Raw genomic sequence first — 26,392 nt, 5'->3', positions numbered from 1 at the left:
GGCCTTGAGGGTATGTAAATAAATAAATAAATAAATAATGATTTCATGATACAGGCCTCCAAATTTTGCCGTTTGTTGTTCGAGCAGACATGTTTGGCAATTTGTATAAATAAATAAACACGCCCCCAAATCCTGTTTCCGGTCCCTAAATTTTTTTTTTGTCAAAATTAAGGGTGGATTTGTTTACACCAGACACCAGACAAGGGCATATAAAAACATCAGTCGATTTAAAAATGTCAATCAGCCACCCTTTGGTCGATCTTATCTGAAATCACCCTACTTCATCTAGCCCTTAGTTATATCCATTTATCGAAATTCCTTCCCCTCATCACGAACAGGGTCCTCCTCAACTCCATCGATCCAGAAGGGATCCGCGAAACATCAATGGTTGAGAACCACTGACCTATGGAACTCGAAGTCAACCAAAACGGTAAAAAAAGCACGCAAAAATAGACACTTTTCAATTCACTTTATTATTCTCTTTATCAAATGCACTTTCTTTCTTTCTAGAGGAAAAACGGAGACACACACTAGAAAAGAAATCCACAAAAAACCAAAGTTGGGTATCGCAGCAAACGCACAAACAGAAGGGAACAACGAGCCCGCCCACCCACCAGCCGTATCTCAAAAGGAGTCGATTGCTGAGGCACATGGATGAATACAGAGTTCCGAGAAAACAAGGAGACAGTATAGATAGTGATCGTGCCGTACACACCTCTTCCCGACTAACTTTGTCCCGTTGCAACCGACCGAAGGAGACGCGGAAGCATCGAGGCCTCCCAAAGCTTCCACCGTGTCATTTATGCACTGCTACCTATCACAGATTGGGCACTCTCCAGAGACCTGCAGTGGGGGCATGAGGGCGAATCAAAAAGGCATCCAAAGGACTCGGTACTTTTAAATAATCAACTTCAACTGCCTGACCAAAAAAAAGAAACTGACAGACGAAAGAAATGGAAAAAAGTGTTTTGGAACTGACCCAGAGTGCAGCGATGGCAAGTTCCACAAAAAGGAAGCAAACATCTCAATTTCGGCGATGCGGTGAAAACGCATCATGCCCCGAAATCTGTCACTTGGAAGAAACACAGCCCCTGGACACTAAATTTATGTAAAAAAAAAAAGCTTTTTTTTATACATGCAAAAAGAAAAAAGCGGCACTGCTGTGTCGGTGTAATTAAGGCCCTTCAACAAGTTTTATACATATCCACAAGATCCACGTGACCCCAATTCCCCATTAAGAGGGGTTAGTTTGCTTCCTCAATTCCACTGGACAAGATCCAAATTTATGTCTGCCACAGAAGGTACGTGTACCGTGACTGGACACTCGACCGAGAAAAAATGGGATGTTTCCTCACAGCTGCCTCAGGCCGCGTTGCCAGGGTAGACCTAGTCCCTACTGCCTGGCATGGCCAATGGGGGAAGGTTTGCTTTCAGGCTCTTTAAGGTACTATTTCACTCCGTGCCGAGTTTGGTACTTCGAATGATGCGGCACAGTCTAAATAAAAATGTGCGATAAGTTTGTTATTCCGTGCCCAAGTGCCGCCAAAGTAGTGAAATTTGCTTCCCCCTTCGTCGCTATTCCTCCTCCCCCCAGGGTACACCAGATCCGGGACTAAAGCGACGAAACGAAAACAGGTTGATGCAGCCACCTAGCAGAAACATGCGCAAGATATCGAAGATATAATTAGCAACATACACATACACACATACATACACGACTACATGCATTGGTCGCTGTCGTTCCTATTCATACCTGGAGGCCAAATCGGGTGTTTGCGCAAATAAATAGCAAAAACAAATCTCAATGCATCACCCACCCTTCGGTTGGTATGTTTCGCTAAAAAAAAAAACCAACAGAAACAGCAATTAAAAAAGGTATGTGCAAGGAAAAAAAAATGTAATGGAGGTGTGTTCGTAATAAAATATATATTAGTGCTCGCTGTGCAAAAATAGGGATGAAAAAGAAAAAAAAAAACATGAACAACACTGGACGAAAATATGACTAACGACTACCTAAGTTAACGCAGCTGACTAACGGGGTAAAATATATATATATGTATATATATATATATATCAATCTATATATATTTATTTATAGGTATGTAATGGTGTGTAGGGAAACAAGGGAAGGAGGGCAATTAATCAACAAACAAACTGACAATTGCACGAGAAGGAAGGCAAGCTATGAATCGGCAAATCAGGTGGCAGGTCGCACGTCCATAGCGACAGATGAAGCACTTTCCCCCCCTTTCAAAATATGTACACGAAAAATTGCAAGCAACAAAAAAGTGGTAAGGCTCGCCTAAAGGGGGAAAGGGAACAAAAACATGCCTCAAGGACCACGTGTTCACTCTCCTATTGGGAGGAGCAGCCAAATCCAATGAGGCCAACATTCGGCCAACACTCCCCACAAACATGGCAAAAATGTTTCGTTGCCGGCAAACTCGTTTGTTGCTCGTTGACGAGACGAAAAGCACCCTACAAAGATTATCGACGAGGTATTTTTATCGTGTCTGCGAGTAGACCTGGACAAACATTTGCTTAGTGGGGACTCGGCTAGCATGAATCAAGGAAGAGCAAGGTAACTTCCGGCTTAAAATAAATTGCAGAAACAAATAAAAAAGTTTTCGTTAATTAGCACATTTAAAAAACAAAATACAGAATTAGCTGAACAAACCTAGATGGAACGCTGGTCCTGACATATCTTCAGCATGAAACCGCGGGTGTCTGCCCAAACCAGCGCAAGGCAAGCAGGAAGGAAAAGAGTCGACAGCTTCGTCGTCACAGCAGCTAATAAAAAAAAACACACACATTGGTCCTCACTTGTACACACTGTCCTCCATTACCTTCCTCTCCATTTCGTCGTTCAGTTTTTCCGCTTTTCCAGCAGGTCAAAGAGAGGGAAAAGGTCGCAAGAGTGGGGCATCGCCCACGCTCTCATCGCATCCACCGCGGCGGCACTGAGAGACGCGATCAAAGTAAACGCTCAATGTCAACCAACCACGAGACACACATGTCAGACGATGGTAGAGGCACATGACCCCTCCTCTCCCAAGCAAAGGTGATGAGCGATGAACCATTTTCCTGATGGTCAATGATAAAACCTAGGCAGCTATGGCGGCGGATGGGCAGATCCTTGGCTTCCTCTTGTTTTTGGTCTTCCAACGCTCGTAGCATGGCCTAGAGCAACTAATACAAATGCAAGGAGCAAAATTATCTGGACCGAGATGCAGGTGGTGTCTCAGCCACGTGGCATGGAAGTTGTACCAGTTTTTCTGAGGCTGAGGTCTGAGAAGTCTCTTAGCAGACGATGGTCGTGCAGGTATAGAGGCAGAGTTTTCCTTAGCAGACGACAATCTGCTAAGGATTTCACAGATTGCGATCGAGTTTCTTTTAGAAGGTGCCACTCGAAGGTACTACACAAGCGTTTTCTGCCAACAGACGGCAATTAAACGGGCAGCAGACGACCGTGCATCCATCGTCAGACGTTGCTCAAAGTCAGAGCATGTTTATGGGCGAGCCACGCGAGAGCAAATAAATGCTGCTGGAGATTGCATGGCAATCGCGGTAATTCCTGGAGACACTTCACTTCTTCAATGACAATAAAAACAGCAAAGAACAGAAAGAACTGCCACTGCCTGGATACAAATAAAACGATTCTCGCCCTGAGCAGGAATAAGGTTGCGACAAATAAAGACAGAAACAAACAGTCCTTCAAACTAAAGCAGACCATAGCTGATGAATCACTCAAATCACCTAATTAAAAACTCTCATTTTCGCCAAAACAAAAAATATGACATCCATAAAAAAAAAAAGAAGACAACCCGCAAGTATTTTTTTTTCTTCTTCGAGGCAGCAACACACACACTCGTCATACACATTTTAAAAGAAAAGAATAAAAAAAAAAAACATTATACGAAAGACAGGCCAAACACGACGCAATCGTCCAGTCACAAAGTCTATGGAAGCCACAAGGCCGAGCACGCTCGTAAGTCGAGAAAGGGAATCCAGACAGGCTTAGCAACAGAAAAAAAGAAATGAAATGGACAGTTGCAAGGGGGATGCGACAAGCTACGGTGAAACAACATTTTTCGAGCCTCGTTTCACCTCCGGCGTTCTTCTCTCAGCGGCCGTGGCGGGGTCGCAGGTTCTTGCAGTCGCGGCAACACTGTCTCTCTCTTTTATCCAACGAAGGTGGGCGAGAAGGGCGTCACTTCCTCGCCAACAAAAACGTGGAGGGGGATGCACAGAGGGGGGACGGAGGGGGGAAGCTCAGGAAGGGTTCTTGAGGATGCGCTTCTGTCGAAAGTCGTACACGCGTCGGCAGAAGAACACCATCTGGGGGTCCATACGGCCGGGGGGCAGCCTATCCTTGCGGCAGTAGCCGTCCTCCTGGTCTGGCACCACGGCCATGGGCGGCCTCAGACCTTCTTCCAGCATCTTGGTGCGTGCACGGTACCTGCGGAGAACGGAGCAATGAGGAAGGGAGCGCTGCTGCTACGCCATGGGCAGGGTGCACAGCATGGCAAACACTACGACGCGATCAACCACATAAAGTCCTCTTGGTACACGTCCCAGCAGCCTATTCCGACAGCGTTTCTGCTGACCAGACGGCGCAAGGGAGAAAAAAAAAGGAACAAACAAAAAAGACGTCCCTTTTCCACACAAGCCTAGCAAAGGCAGCGGTAACACAGAAGGTGATGTGTTAGTGTGGGGAAACAGTGTACACATTTGGAGACTAGACGGTGTGAAGCGGTTCTGCGTCATTTAAGGCAAGCGTGGGAGTGCTCCGTGGATGTCTTACGTGTGGGTGCCATCTTGGAGTGTGAGATGTAGTAGAGAGAGCATGCAGAAAACAGAACTATTAGAATGCGGCAGTGCCGAGCAGAGCCCTGGCACCAGCTTGTGGCAAAAGAGAACCAAACACTTGGAACTACCCCAAACAATCGCAGTTAAAGAATCTGCTTTTTTTTCTGCATTTCTTTTTTTTTTTTTGCATTCCTTTTTTGGGGGAAGCCCAGAGTGCGCTCTTTTTAAGGAGCAGAGTGCCGCCACATGACCGAACACGTGATGTCTTACCACCCCTCCAGAAGTGACACGGAGGCACTCAAAGAGGTTCGGTTTGTAGTCGGCCTGTCGACTTCCGTTGCCGTAACCTAACCGGATATGGTTGGGTGCCAGCCATATAACAGATTCTGCATTAAAAAGTGTCTCCTTGCCATAGTACCTCTGTACATGCGCATTTCACTCTTCGCGTCTGCTTTGACCTTGACGGATGCTGGCGTGAACCGACCGCACCAGAGATCTTTCCGCTTTAACAGATTCATAAAACTGTTTCTGCTGGTGCTGAGGCACAAAACTTGGGTCAGTGATGACGCTATGTTTAAGCAACACACGTAGCACAAGTATCGAGTTCTACAAGTCATTTTCTGAGCACAATCGGAAAATGACTTTAAAAACAAGCATGCCGCCCATAGGGAAGCACGAGAGGCCGGGCCCGCGACAGGCAAGTACCGGCCGATCATGGAAGTTTCATCTGATGGCATTGGTTGCAACCAAGGCAAAAAGAGGACTTTTTCTGGCAGCTGGGGTGCGCACAATGTCTGCACCTATGTATATATCTTACATTAAAGTGGCGGGCTAGTTGTTTCATGCTTAGTAAAATGAACACAGCACACAAAAGACGAAGTAGAAGGCTGTACACAGGACAAGCGCCTGTTTTGCGTACACCCATATTTGACACCGTGGCCATAGGGCATTATGTCTAACAAAAATTGGTTGGTGTGTAGGTGTACTATGCTGCATAAATTTCCGTAGAACTATGTGCGGGTGGCACAAGGAACATCGACATAAAAGAGGCCGTGCCTTGTCCACTCGTCTTATATGTGCCGTTTGTGGCAGCTGGAGATACACCCAAACACTCGTGCCGCATTACAACGGCGGGTGCGCAAGAAGTGAATGCCCGTAGCTCGGAGTACCGTAGAATTTTGCAGCCCCTCCCCGTAATCTCAGAGTAGCACATGCGAAATTGCACGCAAAGTAAGTAGACGGTGAAAACCTGGGCGCGCCACTGGGACATTTCAAACGCAAAATACAGAGTTTTTTCGGAAAGAAGCACACAAGAATGAAAGGAGCCGACGGTGCCTCCGTGGGGACGCGATATCATGGTTGCTGCATCATTGGTGTGCCGCGGTCGAGGGGTGCGACGTCATGCGTGAGAGCTTGCAGGTTCGTTTGTTTTCTTATTTCTGTGTTCAAAATAACTTTGAAGTTAATTTGACGCGAGAGACGTCAGTTGTGACTAAGTTTCGTTGACGTCGACTTCCCAGCTTTGCACCCCCTTCCAAGCGCAAAAAAAAATAATTCGTAAAAACAAAATGTTGACATTTATTTTTATTTTGACATCTTGTGCGGAGAGATAGAACACCGATTCATAGCGCCACATGGTCGGTATGAATAGAGACACCGGTCATGATCTAGTGACCCCTTGAAAAAATGTGCAGGAAGTGTCATGTTTGTGTTGCTACTACGTTAAACTGCAGACTTTATCATAGCGCAACAAATGCTCATCTAAGACGCCAGTATGTGTAAAAAAAAAAAAAAAAGCAGCAATCAGAAATGCTTTTTTAGAGGGCCTTGTATAACGTTTTGTCTGTATTTAAGTTAATGCAAAACTCAGATCTCTGACTCTTCAGGATCTTGCAGAAAGTGCACGGATGACTACCTGCAGTACTCGGCAAAGGTGAGCACGTAGCACTTGTCCTCGATGCATGCCACGCTGTTGGCGTCCCTGTGCTTGGAGGCAAATATCTCGTCCTCCATGTGGTGTGACTTGCGACCCTGGTCCGTGTGCTCCGGCCTGTAGTACCACAGCAGGCTCATCATCATCTCTCCTGGAGGGCACAAGAAGGAAAGGATGCTTGTTACAGTCGAGGCCTCACTTGCACGTGAAACTAAAAGCAATACTAGACCGATCTCACCAGCTAGTTTGAGTACGCCACCGCTGGCGCCATGCATCGTGGGAGCTGTAGTCTTTCTGCACGCGCAACAACCCCGCTGGAGGTCTGCGCGAGCAGAGCACGAGGCAGCACGAGCTGAACTCGTGAACTGCCGTCTGCCTCCTGCGAACTACAGTTATGGCGGCGTCATGCATGCGTGGAACGCTTGGAGAGATCGGTCTATTGATCGCATCAGGAGACAGGCGTAACAGTTTTAGCTTCCATGTGTAAGGTTTGCGGATGAGCTAGCAAAAGCTATATACCGTAAAATACCGGGTAAGTGCCCACTCAAAATTTAGAAATAATCGCGAGAAAATGGGGGATGGGCGCTTGTCCGGTCATCAATTTCACATATAAATGTACTGCGCGTATTTTGTCAGATCTTACAAATTTGGGAATGGGCACTTAATGTGGTATGGGCAGACGCGCAATATTCTACGGTATAGAAAGAGGCACTGAAAACTTGAAAACACGCAGGCCCACATCCACTCTATATGGCCTGCAAAACCTAGCGTGGCGCGACCAGTGTGCAATGTAACTGAGAGGTGGCGGCACAATCAACTTCGGCGGTTTAAACTGATGCCCAATTTCGAACGAACACAAATCATAAACTTTACATAAAACAAGTCACTTAAAAACTTCCTAAAAAAAAAACAAAAAAACTAGAGGCTGTTCGCTTCGTTGTGTTTAGACGGATTAACATGCTTAACATAAATGTTTGAAAATAAATCCAAAGCAACGCTGTTCGACATGAAGAGGATCTTAATCTTGACAGATTGTATTATTTGCCACCTTGATACAAAGAGGTGTATGGAGTTACGACGCAACTGTGTTCTTTATATAATTCTACTTGAAGGCAAAGTAAAAGGTTACAAGTGCACTTCGTGCATGCTAACTTAGCGTGATGTAATCTAGTTCTCATAGCAACTGCCCATGTTGCATGATCACTCCAACAATACCAGGAAAAGTAAAGCTGGGGAAATGTATTGTCTTTTCATGACCCCTTTAAAAGAATATATTAACCCATACCATAAAATACCGGGGAAGGTTCGACATTGCTCGATTCTCTTAGCAAATATGCAAACCTGCTACTAAAAATTAACTGGGTGGTGTCTTGACACATGCCATATTCTAACACTCTCCACTAAAATTATTTCGAGGCAATACACTAACGCTTAGAGAACAATGTTCTTAAGCGACAACCGCCGCCCCTCGAAACGCTCGAGCCTAGGAGTTCCTGTAACAACTTTCCGAACGTCCGCGAGGCGAGGGCATACCGTCGTCGGCGTTCTCCCACAGGGCGGCCACCTTGGCCACAAAAGGTAGGTCGATCTTGCGGGGCCCCGACCGCAGCAGCACGCAGTCACGCACCCGGATCACGTCCCCTTCCACGTGGCGCATCGCCGGGAAGCACACCCGGTACTGGGGTACGTCCTCGTTCTGCAAGCACACACGCACGTCATCCAGCAGCAAGGGCCAGGCAGGCTGCCGGGTTCAATCCCCACCCCTGCCCATTTCGGTCGGGACAAGCATTGTAGCGGCTTGCAGTCGTCAAACCAGTAGCACTCTACTTCAGAGATTTCTGCTGTCCATACTTCTTTAACCTACAAAGAATTACAGTCCAAGCCAAGCCTGTGAGAAACGACATGGTAGCATCTTTCTCAAGTGATACATACGTCGCAGCAACATATCACACGGTCTCTCACTGGCTCGAGATTGGACCCGGCAGTCCCGAGGCTGTAGTACACCTTACGGTGCGACAAAGTATAAACTTCGGTGCAACAAACAGTTCTTTGACGTGCCATACTTTTAGAACATTACAGATGTTTGAGCAATGCCAAGAAAGGTATCAATGCTCTTGTCAAAACTAAAATCGGACAGCTTCGGTAAGCGGGCTTTCACGCTGTGGTCTTACGAGGGCCGCGGAATGTACTGTACTGTCTTTTTAGTTAACCTGAGTTTCAGTTGGCTACTTTGTTCTGGGAAAGAGGGAAGGGGAGATTAAAAGGAAGGTTTAAAAAGGAGGGGAAGTAGGAAATAAAAGCCGTAAAAGGTACAAGATTTGATAATTTGAAACATGGCACTGTTCGCAAACACCAAGGTTCATCCTCTACAATACCCCCCCCCCCCTCCCCCCCCCCCAAGAGGTAAAAGGGCAGGGAACAGAAAACGTCCTCGTCCACGGGTGAACGGAATAAATAAATTTGTCTCGACCAGTCTGACAAACCCGTGGAGCAGAGAATGTGTCGCGCACGCAGATGCATGCATTAGAATTTGTTGTGCTTGGTTACAGAATGCTATGGTGGTTCTGAATATGTTGCATTCAGCCTTATGTTAAAGTCAAAGTTTATTCAAGACCCACGATGTCGTGACATTAGGTGGGGAGCTCAGCTTCATCATTCAGAATCCAGCTGCGTGCCTACTGCCACAGGCTCCCTTAAGTCATGATTAGTCCAGCTGCTTGCATTCCCTGTCACCTTCTCCTAGTGGCACCGAGCAAAGGCATTGAAATGCAGATCGTACGGTCCAGGGCTTGTTACCTGCTACGCTCCTTGGTAAAACTTACTAAATATAATGCTGCGTTATTAATTGCGACCAAGTACGCTTTTCTGTGCTCCGAATGCTTATACGCAGTCTACTATGGGCTAAGTATGCTTTATGTTGCCTTGGCCCTTGCGTAATGCTTTTTCGTTTCACTGGAGTGTAACGCTCTCGCATAAAATGCAACCCTTAAACACACTGCGTTAAAAGTACCGCGCCTTTCGGACACAAAACTCGTGATGTCCAGACCCGGCAAGGACCTGGGAGCCACGATGTGTAGGCGGGGCACTCACGTTCATGACGACCACCTTCTGGAAGGGCTCCCCGTCCCAAGACCAGCCGTGGGCGAACTTCCGCCGCGGAGGCCTCTTGGCCAGTAGTAGTCTCGCGGGAGGTAACACCACGGGGGCCTTAGTCTGCACCACCACCGAGGAACTCTTTGTCGGCACTGGCGTCTTTTTCGTCGAAACCAACTGCGCCGTGCCATTCTCCTTCCGCGGCTTGGAAGGAGCCGGTGGCACGGCCGCGTCCACGTCGTCCCGTACATCGTTCGACACCACCACCACCACACCCTTCCTCTGTCCCTGCTGCACCGCGGAAGCTCCACACACAGGAGACGGCGCCTCAACAGCGGAGGCCGGCGACTGCTGCTCCGTTGTCTTCGCAACCCTCTTCTCCGCGAGACAGACGGTCGACAAAAGGTTGGGCAGCGCCTTCTTGACGCCGTTCTTCGGCTGCGGAGGCGCCTTCTCCGCCTCGCCCGGCGGCCTGGTCTGACCATTTTTCTTTACTGCCTTGCGCTCCGCCGTCCGGTTGTCCGACGAGAGCATTCGCCCCACCTTCCGCTGGGCCGCGGGCGGCTTCGCCGGCTTTTCTACTGCGCGTGGCGCCTTCTTAGCCAGTGGCTCCACGACGGACAATGCTGCCTCCGGCTGAAACGCTGCCGTCGTGCCGTCCACCGTGGCGTCCTTGCCCGTCTCGGTGCCCTTCGACGCGTCCGCAAACTCGTTCCCCTGTGGGGGCGACTTCGTCTCCGGCGGGGTCACCGGCTCCGACTTGGGGACGGCTGCGGACGCCGCCGCCATCTGGAACGAGCTGCCAGAATCCGCCGGCGAGGGTGGCTGCTGCGTTGCCGCCGCACCGCCACCGCCGGGAGGCTGCGGTTGCGGCTGCTGGAACGGGGACGGCTGGGGGTGGAAGGGCCCCGGCTGGTACGGGGGGTACGCCGGGGGGGCCGCGGCACCGGCGCCCTGCTGCGGGGGAGGGCTGCATGGGAGGTGCTCGGAGTAGCAGCGGGAGGAGGCCTGGGGGCACAGGGGGGAGGGGCAAGGGGGGTAGGCCGCGGGGGAGGGGCTCACGGGGCCCGGCCGGTGCTGGGGGTGGTACGGCACCGGCTTGTGGATCAGGCACTGGCCGTGGCTGGACTGGATCAGCGGGCCCGCGGGCTGGTAGTAGCCGGGCACTGTGGATGGAAAGCGTCGTGTTCTTGTTAACGTTCCAGACACTTGGTCAACCGTCATCTCACCTGGCAACTCTGTGAGAAGACTCAAAGAGCTCTAGCTACGTCGTGTTTAGTGTCCTATTCCGCCCATGCATCGAAAATGGTTCCAAAATGCAACGAATGACATCAGAAAAGCCAGAGTGTCATACTGTTGGATGTCGCGATCTTCGTGATTGGTCATAGAAGTCCCGGCAAAAAGCATGACCGAACAAAATGAGTGTCGCTGTCGTTGCGGCACAACAGGCGTCTGCCACATCCACCCCCACTGCCGTGATACCACCAAGATCGCAGGTGACGACGGCGTAACACTTCTACGAGGTCATCACGCGGAAATCGAGAAACCAGGTTTTTGGACGCGGTAAGCACCAGTGTTGCCAGATGGTCCCACCAAAAAACCGCCAAACGGCTGGGAGGTATAGCCCAAATATAGCCAAAGCCATAAAATAAATATAGCCCAAAATAGCCAAGACTAAAATCAACTATTTTAAGCCTTTTATTGCCAATTTTTCATAGTCGTAAAAAACAACATGTTACATTACCTTTGTCAACCCTCAGATGTGCCACTTTCTGTGTACATTAAGTCCCCTGATAAAAAAAAAAAGAGAAAAAAAAAAAAAGCTTCAGGAGATTGAAAATGTGTGAAACAATGACCCATCCTTCGTAGGTTTTCAGAAGTAGAAAACATACATGGACAGCTGTAATGTGAAGCCCCCCCCTTCCCCCCCCCCAGAATGCAGAACAATCAGAACTGGGAGTTTCAAGCCAGAACCTCCTATATCTAAGGTTCTTACCAATAACCCACCCGTCTATTTTTAATTGCGTAGAATATGAACGTCCCCCGTTCCGGTTCGCGCTATTTTTGATTGTGTTTCCTTTCTTAAATGGCCGATGCCTAAGAATTTTTACAATGAGCACCAAAGCTGCGCTTGGAGAGTTGAGTCTACGTCCGGGTAGAAGACGCGGTACCGGGCCTGTGGTAATAGTGCAATCTGTTTGTTTGATTTGTTCCACTGCGTTGGTGGGAGACCGCTTGAACTCTGCTAGCACTGCTTTTCTGCGCATTGTGAAAACCCCCGAAGTTTGTAGAAGTTTGAAGCCATTCTCATTCCCCTTTCTTCTCTCGACTAGCCAAAAGAGAAACAATTTTTTCGAAACTGATTAGAAGTTCGAAAATTAACTAGTCGAACCTCAAAGTTCGACGTCGAACCTGAGGTTCGACAAGAGTTCGCCGCACCCTTAGGAATAGCCCAAAAATAGCCATATAGCCAACCACGAAATTTTGACGCCAACTAGAAAAAAATGTAGCCCAATTTGGCTATATATAGCCCAATCTGGCAACACTGGTAAGCACACCAGTTGTAGACGTGTTCCGGGCCCTGTAATGATAACGGAACAAATAAATCTCTTGGTTCAAATGGGGCAATTGTCACCTTCCTTGGTGTCACCAGAATACCATGTATCTGGCAATGAGGAAGGGAACTGGAACCGAGTGCACCGACCGAAAACACATCGCATGTTCATTTAAAAGGCCCATGAAACAAATTTTGGGCTGGAATAAATCAATTTATATTCGGATTTTATTAATAGCACATCGTTCAGGGGGCCAAAAGAAAAAAGGCAGAAAGTCAAAAGCCTGAGTTTCGCTACGAAAATTTGAACACACGGCGGACTATTTCATGCCTGCTTCCCTTCGTAAGCTCTCTGCCTTTTCACTGTGATACATCCGCGGTCCCCGCAGCCCGCAGCGCGTCACCGGGCCCAAACGCACACCAAACGACACCCAGACCTCACTTACTCCCTTCACCTTTAAGCTAACATTGTGGTGGAAGCTACGCGCTTGCCGGACCAATCAGCCACCTTCCTTTCATCACCTGACCTCATTCTCTGCGAATGGGTATGCGCGAGAGAGCGTGATCACATGGCAAAAGTGTGGCTGGCCCAAGGAGTACGTAGCTTCGACAGCACTGTCAGCTTCGGGGTGAAAGGGGTGGGGAAAGCAACTTTAGTCTGAATTTTGAGCGACGGGCTAACCTTCTAGGGAGAGAATGGATGTGTCCGGCTACACGAACGAGGGTCCGAGCAAAAGGGGACTCCCCCTTTCCGTCTTCTTGAACTGTTTGGTAGAATGCGCGATTTATGAGTTGAGGAGGAAAGCTAAACAGCAAAAGGTTAGAAAAGCGTTTCACAACTCCTTTAATATCGGTAGGTCGTGCTTCACAACGTATTTGTGGGATTGCAACCTCTACATTTTGTTTGGACCCGTTATGTGGCACAGCAGACGAAAAGAAATACTAACCCACTACGCATGCGGAGACGTGAAAGTGACAGATAACAGACTGAATGTACGCTGGCAAGAGTTTGGATGCATTTTGGTCATGTGTCCTTCACTGTGGTCACTGTAGCCTTGGTTTAGGTTGTACCACTTTCTTTCCCACGGCTTTCAGGCATGGCAGTGAAATGTGAACTGACTGCATGTTAGGGGGTAACGAGAAAGCATGAATGGAAGGTAAATTCGTCACTACTAATGTTTTTTCACTACCATTGCCCAAAACTAGAAAGCGCCCTCCTCTCACCCTCCGGTAGTATGTCATCCCACACGAAAACCTCTTGTCCAATTAAACAAATCTCTGGTAAAACGAATGCACTTAACGAATCATTCCTTCCTTACGTCCTTGCCAAATGGAACCAGTTGCTATCCTCCATTTAAATTGAGCACACATATAACTTCTGCCATATTTATTTTTGTATATTTTATTACTGTACTGTGTCACACTTGCACTGACTGATATATTGGCCCCCCCCCCCCCCCCCCCCCCCCTTTATGTAATGTCCTAACCAGTCCTTTGAGGGTGAAATAAATGAAATGAACTGTCACTGACCTTGCCTTACAACGCATCCTCTATTTGCGGGCCTGTCCCAACCCCATCAGCAGAGGCATAAAAACAGAAGTCCCACACCACTCACCGTACTCCGCAGCAGGCGCATACGGCATGGCGTGCCCATAGTGCGGAACCGTGAGGGCACTGCCGTAGTGCACCGGGGCCACGCTGACCACCATCCCGTGGTTGACGCCATAACCCGCGGCCGGTGCCGTGGTCACGGGGGGCGGCGGAGGAGGCGGCATCAGCGCCGCCGGGCCCGTGAGCGGCGGAGGATATGCCGGCCCGGCATAGTACCCCTGGGGGCCCAGCACCGCGGGGTGCGGGGCGGGGCTGGTGGGGGGGGCCCCGCTGTACGTCGTCTGCATTTGTAGGCAGGTGGCTTTGGTGTGGTAGTGGTACAGGTGCGTGACTCCCTCCTTCTCCCGCAGCTCGTCCTTGACTGCCATCTCCTTGGTGGTGTTGATGTGCACCACCTCCCTGTACTCGCTCACCGCCACCGAGGACGACGAGGGCGCACCCTTGATGCCCTCACCCTTGCGGGGCCGCCGGCACGGCTGCACCACCGTGCCCTCTCCCTTCTTGGAGACCGCGAGGGCGTCGGCCTTCTCCTGGACCTTCCGGACGGTCTTGGTCTGGACCGAGCAGACGACGATCTCCTCCTGGTGGTGGACCACCTTGACCTCGCAAGAGGCGGAAGAGGTCGACGACGAGGAGGAAGAGGTGGAGTCTTTGTCGAACTTGCGGTTCCGCTCGCGGCTGTAGCTGGCGGCCATGATGGCCTGCGCGTTGAGGCTGGCCATGCGGCGGCACTGCCGGGTGTCAATGATCTCCACGTCGTCCGAGTTGAGGACGTCCCGCTTGCGCTTGACCACCACCCGCCTGGAGGACTTGGCCGGCGGCGGCACGCGTCGCTTTACAGGTGTCGGCGGAGGGAGGACGGAGGGCAAAAGGGGCGCTCCCACGGAAACCAGGGCTTTGCAGTCTTCGGTCGCCGAGTCGTCCACCTCCGTGATGACGGGACGGCTCTCGTTTTCGTACAGGATGTGCACCTAGTTGTGGCACGCATAAAAAGAAGGAGCGTATCAATTGGGGACAGCTTCTACAGGTTAATAAAATATTCTAGAGGGACATGTCCCACACATTTTGGCCACTTCAGAACGGGGGGGCATAGACACAAATGTTGGTAGTCGTGATGGGACCATATTGCTGGCGACGCTTTGACATACGGAAAAAAGCTGAAAAATATCACTTGCAAGGTCTCTATCTCGTGTTTTTTCAGCTTTATTTTAAGCAGAAAAACCGGCGTCACACAATGCACAGAAATAAATAAAGTTGACGAGCGCTCAAATGCCTCCAACTCGTCGCGACAAAATGAACTTGCCTAACCTATCTTCATCTTCCCTTCTCCGCTTGTCTGTCATTCTTTGTTTTTCTTTCGACGTGAGCGCTTACTATCTGCCGCGTTCTGCTCCCGTCTTAAACCTCCGACCCACCTTGGCCATGGCGTTGAGGCTGGCCACCCGCTGCACCCTGGCCGTGGGCCACTCCTCCATGGCGGCCATAGTCGCCAGGAAGGCGGGCAACTTGGGGCGCAGGTTGGGGCCAGGAGGGGGGGCGGGGGTGCCCTTGCTGCCCCGCAGGTCGCACTTGGACGAGAACGAGTCGCACAGGCCCAGGATGCCCGGGGCACGGCCTCGCTTGCGCGCCCGCTCCCCGTTGTGCCTGGCCGCGGGGGCCGGCTGGGGTGCCGGCTGCGCGGGCGACTTGGGACGCTTTGGCTTGGGCTGCAACAAGAGTGGAAGGCAGGACCGTCTGAATAGGAAGCGAATAAATCGATTCTTGCCAAACACTGGCCCGAGCAACTTATTAATTGATTACTTAAATTATTTAGTATTACTGCCATCCCATTGGGGCCAAAGCAGGAGTGAATGATTGAAGTACAATAGGTAAAATTTCCCCTAAAACAAGACACCATTTTTGTATACACATCCTCCTTATACACAATGTACTCAGCTGCACAGACAGATAACATTTTATTTATTTATTTTTTTTTTTTCAAATGTGATAAAGCATGATTGATTTATAAAATTATTATGCACATTTATATATTGCTAAACAATGGATAATAAAGTACAGTGACTTCACAATGCCAAATGAACCTCTGAGATAGAATATCTTGGAAGTTTGTAGAAAATTGGTGCACCCGTGCGTCTTGAGTGCCGATGAAAGCTGTGCACACTTCACTTCTTAAATACCAGGGAAAGTTGCTCCCAAATATAAAATGCAGCTTGATACAACAGATGAAGTTGGGAGACACAGTGTGTGTTGCTGGACACACTGATTTATCTTCTTACAGTTAGGCGATTATCCCTATTAATTAACGATAATTAATACGAGGTGCTTACCCTCAGTTTATCAGGGAGGGGAAATGAAGTAGCTCTGAACTGGTTCATCAGTCAGACTAAAGACAATAGAAGTGGTTCCCTTCCCCGGAGAATGATACATTGAGCAAACTCTCCATTTAGCAACGGAGTGACACATGTTCTGAATTGGTTTCTCACAGAGAATGAGGGCCCCAGTGGTTCCCACTGCCAAAGAACCATACACCAAACTGATTCTGCCTTCAGCATGAAGTAGAACAGGAGGCCACCCATAATTACTTCTTTATCCAAAGGTGCTGATGGTTCAAGAGTGGAGCGATTCTTGAACAATATTGAAGCCATAACACCGAGGAAACATACAGCAAAATGGTCCCTAATTCAAGAAGGAAGGAATATACTCAGTTGGATCCACAATGTTTTTTGGTTTAGTGTGCCCCCCCTTGTGGAGGCAGACCAGTGAGCCATATATTAATTCGGATAACGATTACTTAACTAGCTTCCCATTCAAAGAGAGGCAAATCTGCCACACTGGTGCTACAGCAAGAGCAGAGGCCTGCAGCAGGTTTCAAATAGTATGACTCTTCAGAATGCAGCATTTATTTTTGCATTAAATCTCTGTAAAGACTCAGTCATCCACACTTTCTATGCTCGGAAAATTCACTTCTTTGCTGTAATTACTAAAATAATAAACGTGGCACTGCTGACAATATTATTAAAAGGCCACTGCAAAAAAAAAAAAGTTCTTTTAACAATCTGGTTGGGACAGGCGTGTCAAAAAAATAAATTTACGTGAAAATACATCTTTTAGAGCAACATTGACGGCGCGAGACACGATTTAGTCGTCAGGCACCTCCTTTCCACTTGTTTTATCTCTCTGGCATTTCGGGCGCGTGGAAAAGAAGTGGAGCGGCTTCGCCTTCACCACCGAGATGGTCATTCCGGAATGACCCGTGACGCCATGGGCTTCGTGCGCAGGATTTCACTACAACTATGTGAAACGACACCTCTTCAACTTCAAAGTTTCCTAACTTTTCCCTCACCACAGTCTCGGGTTTTAAACATCCTGATTAACTATCACCAGCTCGCCTGCGCACTCACTGTCTTTTCGTTACTGATACATATCGCAGACACGGCGAACTCGCGTGTGCAGTAAGTATGTGGGAATTCGCTATGAACTCCCCAGTCACGAGTACGGCAGCAGAACGCGGACGCAGCGATTCGCGCTTCACAGTGCGATATAGACGCAAGAACCCGGGTGTCACAGGTCACAAACTCGGGTGTCACAGGAACCAATATCAAGCGCAAAAATAAAAAAGAAAATGCGGGAACGAATTTGGAATTTGCATGTCGTGGGAAGGGATATCCCGCATAGTACGGATGCTGCAAATTCGCGTGTCACGGTGCGATAAGCACGAGGGAACCCGCGGCGAGCACGCTTGTCGCATACCGATACCCCAGATCACGCAATAAATGCTATTTAAGAAAAAAACAAAAAAAATTCTGATATGTGTGAACTTTTGCGGCGGTACGAGACTTTACGGCGATTTAATGCATGTGTATGGTATTTCGAATACACTCAGTCATGCTCAGTGCCACTGTGCAAAAAAAAAAAAAAAAGATTAGGTAAATGACGAAACGATGCATCGAAGCATAGTTTGCCAGAGTTCTGATGAGTACTCTGACAAAGCGACCTGTGCATGTGCCATTTTCGGAGATCAGACTTACACGCCCTTGACACGACCACATCGGTATGGTGGTTTCATTAGGGCCCTTTAGCAAACCGTGTTCCCCACTACCGGAGCCTTTGAAGCCTGCTTTCAAGCGCGTGCCACGCGGTCACCGTATCATTCGGGCGCACGCTTAGAAGCATTCTACAAAGCTTTCGGTAGTGCGCGGCAGGGCCGTAACCAGGGGGGGGGTAGGGGGCTCTGACCCCCCCCCCCCCCGAAATTTTTTTCTGTGTACGGCCCTGGTCAGTGCACTTGCAGCCAGCCGATTTTAATCTCCACCTCTGCGCACGCGCAGTGGCGCCGGTCGGCTACCGGGTACCAAACCGGGACCGGTTCTCCGGTTTGCTATAACTCTCCATTATATGCCACCGATGCACATGATTCATAGGCGAAAATAAGACAATAGACATTTTCAAAATGGCCACCGTTGTCCCCGAAACCCCCCCCCCCCCCCCCCCCCCGAAATTTTTTTTCTGGGTACGGCCCTGGTGCGCGGTACACGGTGACGGTTTGCTAAAAGTCCCCATTGGTTCAGAATTACCTAAACGAACACAACACAGTAAACCGATGTGGCCAATAAAGAAAAATACGCCAATAAATATCGCCAATAAAAAAAAACAAAAAAAAACTTGTTGGTTAGTTTTGGCGCAACATGTGCGCTTGGGAGCAGGATGGCGCAGCGAAAGTGGAGTGGCGCACAATGGCGCAATAGCGCTTCCACCATTTGACACCAGAGCACCAATAGGACAGGCAATATTTCTGAAACGATCAATTAAAGTAAAGAAAAAAATATGTGAATTTAAGATATTAATGAGGATAAGCGTCTTCACAATGCTTTCTTTCCCACGACCAAAAAAATAAAAAAATAAAAATAAGAACACTCCAGTTGGTAGAATGGAAGCCTGGGATGAAGACCTGACAGACGCAGAATTTGTAATCGTCCCTCATCGAATGCAAAAGCATGTTACAAAAGAAATAAACAAACGACAAAATCAGAAGTTACTAGCGGGACAGTGAGGCTGAACAAAAGTCCATTCAGCTCTGGGAAGCAACAGCGGCGTCCTCACTTTGGGTTGCGCCGCGCTTCCGCTAGATAATAATAATAATAATTGACAGCGAAACTTCTCGCCGCGATATTGGTCAGCGCGTCTCACAGGGAGCGTCTCGAGCGCGCTGGCAGGCCTTGTAACCTTGTCTTTTAGGTGGTACCGGCACGTGGTCCCAGTTCAGTCCTGGCAACACCGTAGTCATGCAGCGGCGGTGCTGCACTGGCTACACTTCTCACCTACAGCGGAGACAATCGGACGCCCATGGCACCAAAGCAAACACCCAGTCACTTACTGCCTTGGCGGGCTTCTTGGCTGGTGTGGCAGCGGGCGCCTTCTTCTCCCTGGGGCGGCCCACGGCGGCGTGCGGCGCGCGGTGGTCCGTCTGCCTTGCCTCCCGCTTGACGCGCACCCTCTTGGAGGCCTCCAGCACCGAGGCCACGTCGGGGTGCAGCTTGCGCTTGCGCCCGGGGCCCGGCCTCTGGTTCATAGCGCGCCCGCCGCCTTCCCCAAGGCGCTGCTCGGCCCCATGACGGCGTCCCAACACCTCCTGCCAGAGGACAAAGACAGGCTGTAGACTTCTCAAGTCTTGACAAGTGGTGCTGGCAAGAAAAAAATTTTAGGTAGCGTTTCGATTGGGCGTCACCACGCTCGCCGACAAGAATATAAATTAAAAAAAAAAAGAAAGCAGTAAGTTTACAGCGCGTAAGCTTTTTGACACACACTAGCTACGTTCGATCTACTTGTTCCTCCTGCGCCGGAGCAGACAAGCAGTTCCGGTCGTGTCTAAATCCACATACCAAAAGTACACTGCCCTACACGCTTTTTGCACCGGCGCAGGAGGATGCAGATAAATGGAACGCAGCTACTGTTAGCATGCGTGAACAAGACGCCGAAAGACGCGTGTATACGCTTCTTGCCAACACTGAACGGCCGCTAGCGGAGGCGTCTCTCTTGTCATCGCATCTTGCGTACGCGCCCCCTGTCCGAAAGAATCAAGCTCATAACCCCGCGGCCCTCCGGTGGGACGTCGAAAAACTTATCTTCAGGAGGCTGTGCGCTTCCCTCGCCCTCATCGTTTCACAAATTACGCTCGTTTTTTTTTTCACGTTTCCATATGAAACAAAGCTGCGAGCCCGCATCTCCCGCCACGACCAGAGTGTTTTGACAGCGCCAGAGTCTCGTCTCAGGGTTGCTTACAGGGTTCAACCCTCAAAGCTAGTCTCCAAACTGCAAACAAACGCGTTAAAAAAAACAGGGTTCGACCCTCAAAGCTATTCTCCCAACTGCAAACAAACTCGTTAAAAAAAAAAAAAAAAAGTGTAACCGGTACGTTCCAAATTGGAAAAAAAGGTAATCGTTACAATTACATCTGCGTGCGGAGCTTTACTCCGCACACCGCCACGAGTGTGGGGGCATTTGCACGTCCTTCCACATAGACGCCTGCTGAGCTGCAGTCTATGTCGCCGCACGCGCGACCTGCAGTGTCTCAGAATGGGAGAGAGAGAGAGAGAAGCGTTGTGATAGAGGTTGGGGGGGAAGGAGAGCCAATAGTGTATGCGCACTGGGCGCTTTTGTCACTGGCTCCTGCAATGTTCGGCAAGGCCAAAGACGCGCGTCTCCCGTTGGCCGCGCTATGGTGTACCAGAACTGGTCTTCTAGTACACCATAGCCGCGCACTCGTTGAATCCCCTAACGACAACGTCTCGCGCAGGCCTTGCCTCCTAGAGGCGGGATTGGACGCCGCGACGACGCGTACACCGATCGCGGGCCGGAACCCCCTCTTGTCGACAAGGCGCGTTTATGGCACGGCGCCCAACCAACGACGCCCCTGCGTAAACATACCGGGCGTCGCCAGGGTATACCCCACGATGCCGCAACAACCCGTTCCCCACCCCGTCCTCAGCGGGCATCGGACGACGTTTCAATGTGCAGCGAAAAATCCCAGACACATGTTTCTTGAGACTCGATGGTTTGGTGGACTGATAGGATTGTTGCTTTAACTCTCTGTTGATGATCTGACGGTTTCTACATTTCAGGTTGGGTGACCCGACGGGTTGCTGGTGAGGTTGTCACTGACTGGCAACAGACAAAAATGCAAAACAAACACATATCTTTTTTTTTGCTTTTTGTCGTTATTCTTTACGGAACTTCCAGAACGTCTTTTAGTCCCATTCACACGAGCTTCTTAGCTCAATCAGCATTCAAAAGTAAGGCATTAAAGAAATCGAGAGAGGGCACGAAAAAGGGCCGTTTCCCTCGGCGGAGCGGAGCGAGGGGTGACCGCACGCACCGCTGGCGGTATTCGGAAAGTCGCGCCGCCGAGTTCAGAGTGCGTTCGAGTGTGCGTCTATCCAGCAAACGCTTCGTAGATATGTTGACGGGGACCACAGCAGACTTACTCTATCGTGCGCTGTGGCGAGATTACACTCCGTTTAAGGCCGGTTCACACATGCAGCGGAGCGCCAAGTTAGCGCTACGCGAGCGCTCCAAGGAGCGCTCATGTGGCGCTTCCTAGCGCGTGATGTAGCGCTCGGTTAGCGCTTCAGTAGCGCTCTGTTAGCGCTTCAGTAGCGCTCTGTTAGCGCTTCAGAAGCGCTTTGTTAGCGCTACAGAAGCGCTTTGTTAGCGCTCTGTTAGCGCTACAGAAGCGCTCTGTTAGCGCTCTCATCCACGCTCCTTGTGCCGTGCTTGCTGCTGCGGAACAGCGCGTGCACGGCGATTCCTTTGTTGTTGTTTTTCCTTTGGCATTAAAAGAAGAGGAAGTAAAACAGCCGCTCTCCAAGCAAAGGGTCGGGCAGGCGACCCAGAGTCATAGACTTTGAGCGACTAATTGATTGGGTACGACCTCATCGCTTTCTATTTGATATGCGTGACCCTGGTTTCAAAGACACGTAGTTAAAAATAACCGCCTTCGAAAGAGCTCTGTGTCTCGGTCCCTCAGCATAGGAACAAGGTTCGCTAGGTATACCTGTCGGTATCTCGGTGGCGAAAGATGTTGCGCACCCAGAAGGCTCTTCTGGGCGTTAAGCCGTCCACACACATATGCACTAATCGCGATGTAAGAGCATTGGTCGCATTTCTATTTCAGCATCCCACATGTCCGCCATGGTGCTGCTGATTCACACCCAAACACAGGAACCGGACCCGCAGTGCACGCGCTAATCCACAGCACCGCGGTACAAGAAGCGCTTTAAAGAGCGAAACACATGTACGACGAAACTTTCCGATCCGACGTGCGGACTGCCGGAATGACCTTGGGGGAGAGGGTTTTCGTAGCATCGGAGAGCGTTGAAAACCCTCGCCTCCGACCGTCGTATTGCGCGGTCGGACGTCGGATCGGACGGTTTCGTCGTACATGTGTTTCGCGCTTAAAGCGCTAACATGGCGCTACTGAAACGCTAACAAGGCGCTACTGGAGCGCTAACAAAGCGCTACAGAAGCGCTAATCGCCCGCTGTGTTAGAACTAAATCACGCGCCAGGAAGCGCCACATGAGCGCTCACGTAGCGCTAACTTAGCGCTCCGCTGTATGTGTGAACAGGCCTTTAAAGGGGTACTACAACAAAATTTCAGTGCTCATTTTTTTGGTCTATATGCGTTCAAAAGAGCAGTATCGCATGGAACATACCAATATCTTGTTAAAAAAGTCTCGAAAAGGAATTTTAAAACGAATTAAACGATTAGCAAAGAGCACCTGGTGGATGTCGCTGACGCCTCGTTTGTAATGCTCGTCTAGGAACCTTGACAGCTAGTGACGGAGGTTGTCTCGTCTTCGGCCACGACGAGAGAAGGGGGGAAGGAGGAACTCCCCTCTTCCCGAGAATCCCTTTTGTGTGTCGCAGAGGTCGCTATTGTCCCCCTAGAAGATTATAGAAGATTAACCCGCCACTCAATATTCGTACAAAAGCAGCCGCTTCGGTGGCTGGAACGACTAGGCCATCCTCTCGGCGTTAGCCTCGCCGTAGCTTTGCTCGTCCTGAGACGACCTATACGTCACGATTGCGTTGGATGTCACGTGGTCTCCGCTGGGCCTTCTCCGAGCGCTTGCCAGAGTGGGCCGTTTATAACGAAAAATACAGACACCAGGATCAAAATACAAACGTGCGATTGTCATTTACGGATATTGTGGATCATATTCAACCTATTTTTGAACACGACGGGAATATTTCAAATTTCGTTGAAGTATCCCTTTAAAGGGGCAGTGCAACGATTTTCACACTTTGGCCAATTAACTGCGGAAATTAATCTGCGTCACCTATGGAACGAAAAACCGAAAGCCGGAGTTTCTTGCAAGCGCTAGTTCTTATTAAAAAAAAAAAAAAAAAAAGGAATGAAACAAATCGAAGGTCGAAGTGCCTCTCAACTCTCCACGCCGACTTTCGAGTGACGTCTCTGGGGGTTCACGTGGTTTCCCCTTGGGCCCTCTCTTCAGAGACCGCAGTCGCTTCCTCCGCGATTGTCGACTTTCCAAGGATTAGCCTCGTCGAAGGTCGCAGCGACCGATGAACGCAAAGGTCGGTTCGCCACGGGGCTGACGGCGAGTGTAGCAGCGGAGGGGGACAGGGTTTGTTGACTTCCGCGTATCCCCCAGAGACGCCGCCATTTTAGTTCCCGTAGCCGCCACCGGCGGCTGCAGATCGGCAAATAATTAGTTTTTTGCCTCGCAATTACGCAGCAGAATAGCCGGTTTTTGGGGAAAGGTGACGTGTTTTTGGTCACTTGGGCCGTGTTCCAAAATCTACTCGATCCTACTCCAGGGTAAGGGTTTGGTACCTTGGCGTTCCAAAACTTACTCGCGTTCAGCGCTTTTCAATCTGTGTTGTCACGTGACTTGACCCGCCGGAGTAACTCGGATCCATTTGGGTAGGATTTGGAACACAGCCCTGGGCTTGTATAAACAATATAAAAAATGCGAACTGGCGATTCTTTCAACATTAAGCGCCGTTCACACTCTTGCGACCGAGTAAGACCGAGAGAGACCAGACCGGTTATTAAGCCTTTTGCGACTTCTTAGGGACGGATGCGCTGCAGCGGCGCTGGTCCTAAGAGATCGCAAGAGGTTTAAAACCGGTCTGGTCTCTCTCGGTCGTACTCGGTTCCAAGAGTGTGAACGGTCCTTTAAAAGCTTTCTGTCCTTGCTAACACAAGTGTCAGCGAGCAGGCACGAGCAACCAAAGCACTGCGGAAGCCAGCGAGCTCGCCCTGAAGGCGGAGCTTCTAGTCTCAGCTTAACGGTGAACGGAGTATAGGCACGTGCTTGGGCTTCTTTGCCATGCTTTTCAGTGTGCGGAAAGTGAACTATACTTCGTCTCACCTCAGTATGGACTATTGGTAGCCGCGCGTGGTAAAAGCGCGAGCTAGTCGCTTTGAATGAAGCCGCGGCGGCTGCACGAGCGCTCTCGTGCAGCAAGTGCTCTAGTCAAGGCAGTCAAGGCTGGCCGCTCGCGCTAGCACAGCCTTCGCGGTTAGCCCATGCTAGGGTGACACGAAGTATAGACGATTGCAAGCTGGGCGACTGGCCGCCGCCATGTCTCTGCTCGAGCAGGCACGCCCGTGCGATTACGAGCTTGCGAAAGCTACGTTCACCCGCGCGTCGCACGCGCTTGCACGCATGGGGCACCACTTGTGGCGCCATGCTTGCAATTGTCTATAGGCCAGTTGGAAATAAGAACATAACGCATATTTTTCATTTTCTCTAGCGCCTTATATTTTGAGGAGTCTTGCACGAGAAGCTCGTTTTTCTGCAAAGAGAGCGGCGGGCGCGAGATGGGGAAAGCTTGGAAGGCGCAGGGACGGAGTAGTCCTTTCCCCTCCAAAGGCTGTTTCCCGATAACTTGGCGAACTGCGGAGGCTAAAGGGCCCCGCGACCCAATAGGCGCGTCGGAGCCAGACACGTGAACCGACGTCACGGGAGCATTTGTGTCACCACGTCAAATGCGAGGCCCGCAGGAACCGGCTGTCGTCTGCTAGCTAAGAGTCGTCTGCTACGAAACCAACCAACTTCGGATGAACGCCCACCGCAGCAACATATCCGTCCGCTAGAATAGCGAGCACTTCGGGAACAGTTCATGAGACAACCACGCGCTCCATTTAGCCGCGAATCTGTAACAGGTGCCAATGCCAGGGCGCAGTGCAATGTTTCGAACGGAAACGGCCGATTACACTGCTGCGATCGCCGGCGATCGCGAACGGCCATGACGCTACAAGGCGAAACAAATCGAGCGGATTCGAATGTGGCGTCACTTTTTTGGTTTAAATATAATTGAAACTCACAAATTTGCGATTCTTTATTCTTCGTATCACCTCGCTATAGAGGGAATCGCGCGAGTTCAATTAATTTTTGTCGCGGAGGGCTCCGTTGCTGCGGTGGCCTCGACCACGGAGTGTTATCACGTGCGTATACACCAGCCTCCACAGTTCCAGCTTGCGTCAGAATCGACGCCAGCGCGTCTTGCACATAACAATCGCGACGAGGCGTTGACGCAGAGACGGACACGCGTGCCGCTTTCTCTCGGCGAGCTTCAGCGAGCTTCCCGCTTGGGGATCCACTGGCGATGACGTTTACACGCGGGCCTTGTCTTTTAAAGGGGCCCACCAACAGTTTTTTGACCGGTTTGAAGTTCGCGCTTAAACGGAGCTCCATGAAAGCAGGAACACCGAGGAAAAAAAAATCTTACAGAAATTCGCGATATTTTGTGAGTTATTAGCAAATTAAATATTGCAGAAAACAACTTTAAATAAGCAAAACATAGCGCTTCATGACGTAAAATGAAACAGTTTGGCGATTGGAGCAAAGCGGTTGGCCAATGGGACGCGAGTTTGGTTGATAGCCTGTCGGTATGGTGTACACACCATACTGTCGGCCCGGTCGGCTCGTCGGCCATTAGGCCTAGCTGCAACCATCGTCTATAGCTTTGGGATCGGGTTGACATCATCGATGAATTTAGCGGGCTTATCAGGTTTTGAGTGCGGACCTGGGCGTCGCGCCGTACGAGGACACTTCACGCAAGCGCCGCGTCTCTGCCTCAGTCCGCTTCGACAGCCGCGGAAGACTCGTCTCCCGCAACTCCGCCACCGGAGCCACCTCGGCGAGCAGGAGGTACAAACTGGTGAGCGGCACCGTTGGGTACCATACAAGCTGGGTCCCGTCGCCGCACTTCACTCGAACAGTGAAAAGTCTGTCACAGCACTAAAAGAAAATAAGGGTTCCCCTGGCTCCTCTTACTGCTTTTAGTTGACCGGGACCGGGGGCGCACAAAGAAAAATACGATGCGCGCTGTCTGCACGGATCACTTGTCGTCTGCTCGCGAT

General features: G+C 50.1%; 1 protein-coding gene across 1 annotated transcript in view; it reads right to left on the bottom strand.

Moving 5' to 3' along the window:
* Positions 1–452: 452 nt before the first annotated feature.
* The window catches only part of LOC8025444 (caskin-1), a 99,875-nt gene continuing 73,935 nt past the window's right edge, over positions 453–26,392 (bottom strand). Inside the window, exons 2-8 of the mRNA XM_040504462.1 lie at positions 19,375–19,629; positions 15,416–15,706; positions 14,005–14,971; positions 9,833–11,001; positions 8,276–8,438; positions 6,725–6,893; positions 453–4,459 (exon numbers count right to left, since the gene is read on the bottom strand). Of these exons, the coding sequence (XP_040360396.1) occupies positions 4,273–4,459; positions 6,725–6,893; positions 8,276–8,438; positions 9,833–11,001; positions 14,005–14,971; positions 15,416–15,706; positions 19,375–19,569 (3,141 nt within the window). The 5' untranslated portion in view covers positions 19,570–19,629 and the 3' untranslated portion in view covers positions 453–4,272. The remainder of the gene's footprint in view (positions 4,460–6,724; positions 6,894–8,275; positions 8,439–9,832; positions 11,002–14,004; positions 14,972–15,415; positions 15,707–19,374; positions 19,630–26,392) is intronic.

The sequence above is a fragment of the Ixodes scapularis genome, unplaced genomic scaffold (assembly GCF_016920785.2).
Source record: "Ixodes scapularis isolate PalLabHiFi unplaced genomic scaffold, ASM1692078v2 PGA_scaffold10__122_contigs__length_95168666, whole genome shotgun sequence".
Classification (NCBI taxonomy): Eukaryota; Metazoa; Arthropoda; class Arachnida; order Ixodida; family Ixodidae; genus Ixodes; species Ixodes scapularis.
Note: the sequence above shows the minus strand (reverse complement) of the source record. Positions and strands in the feature narration are given on the sequence as shown.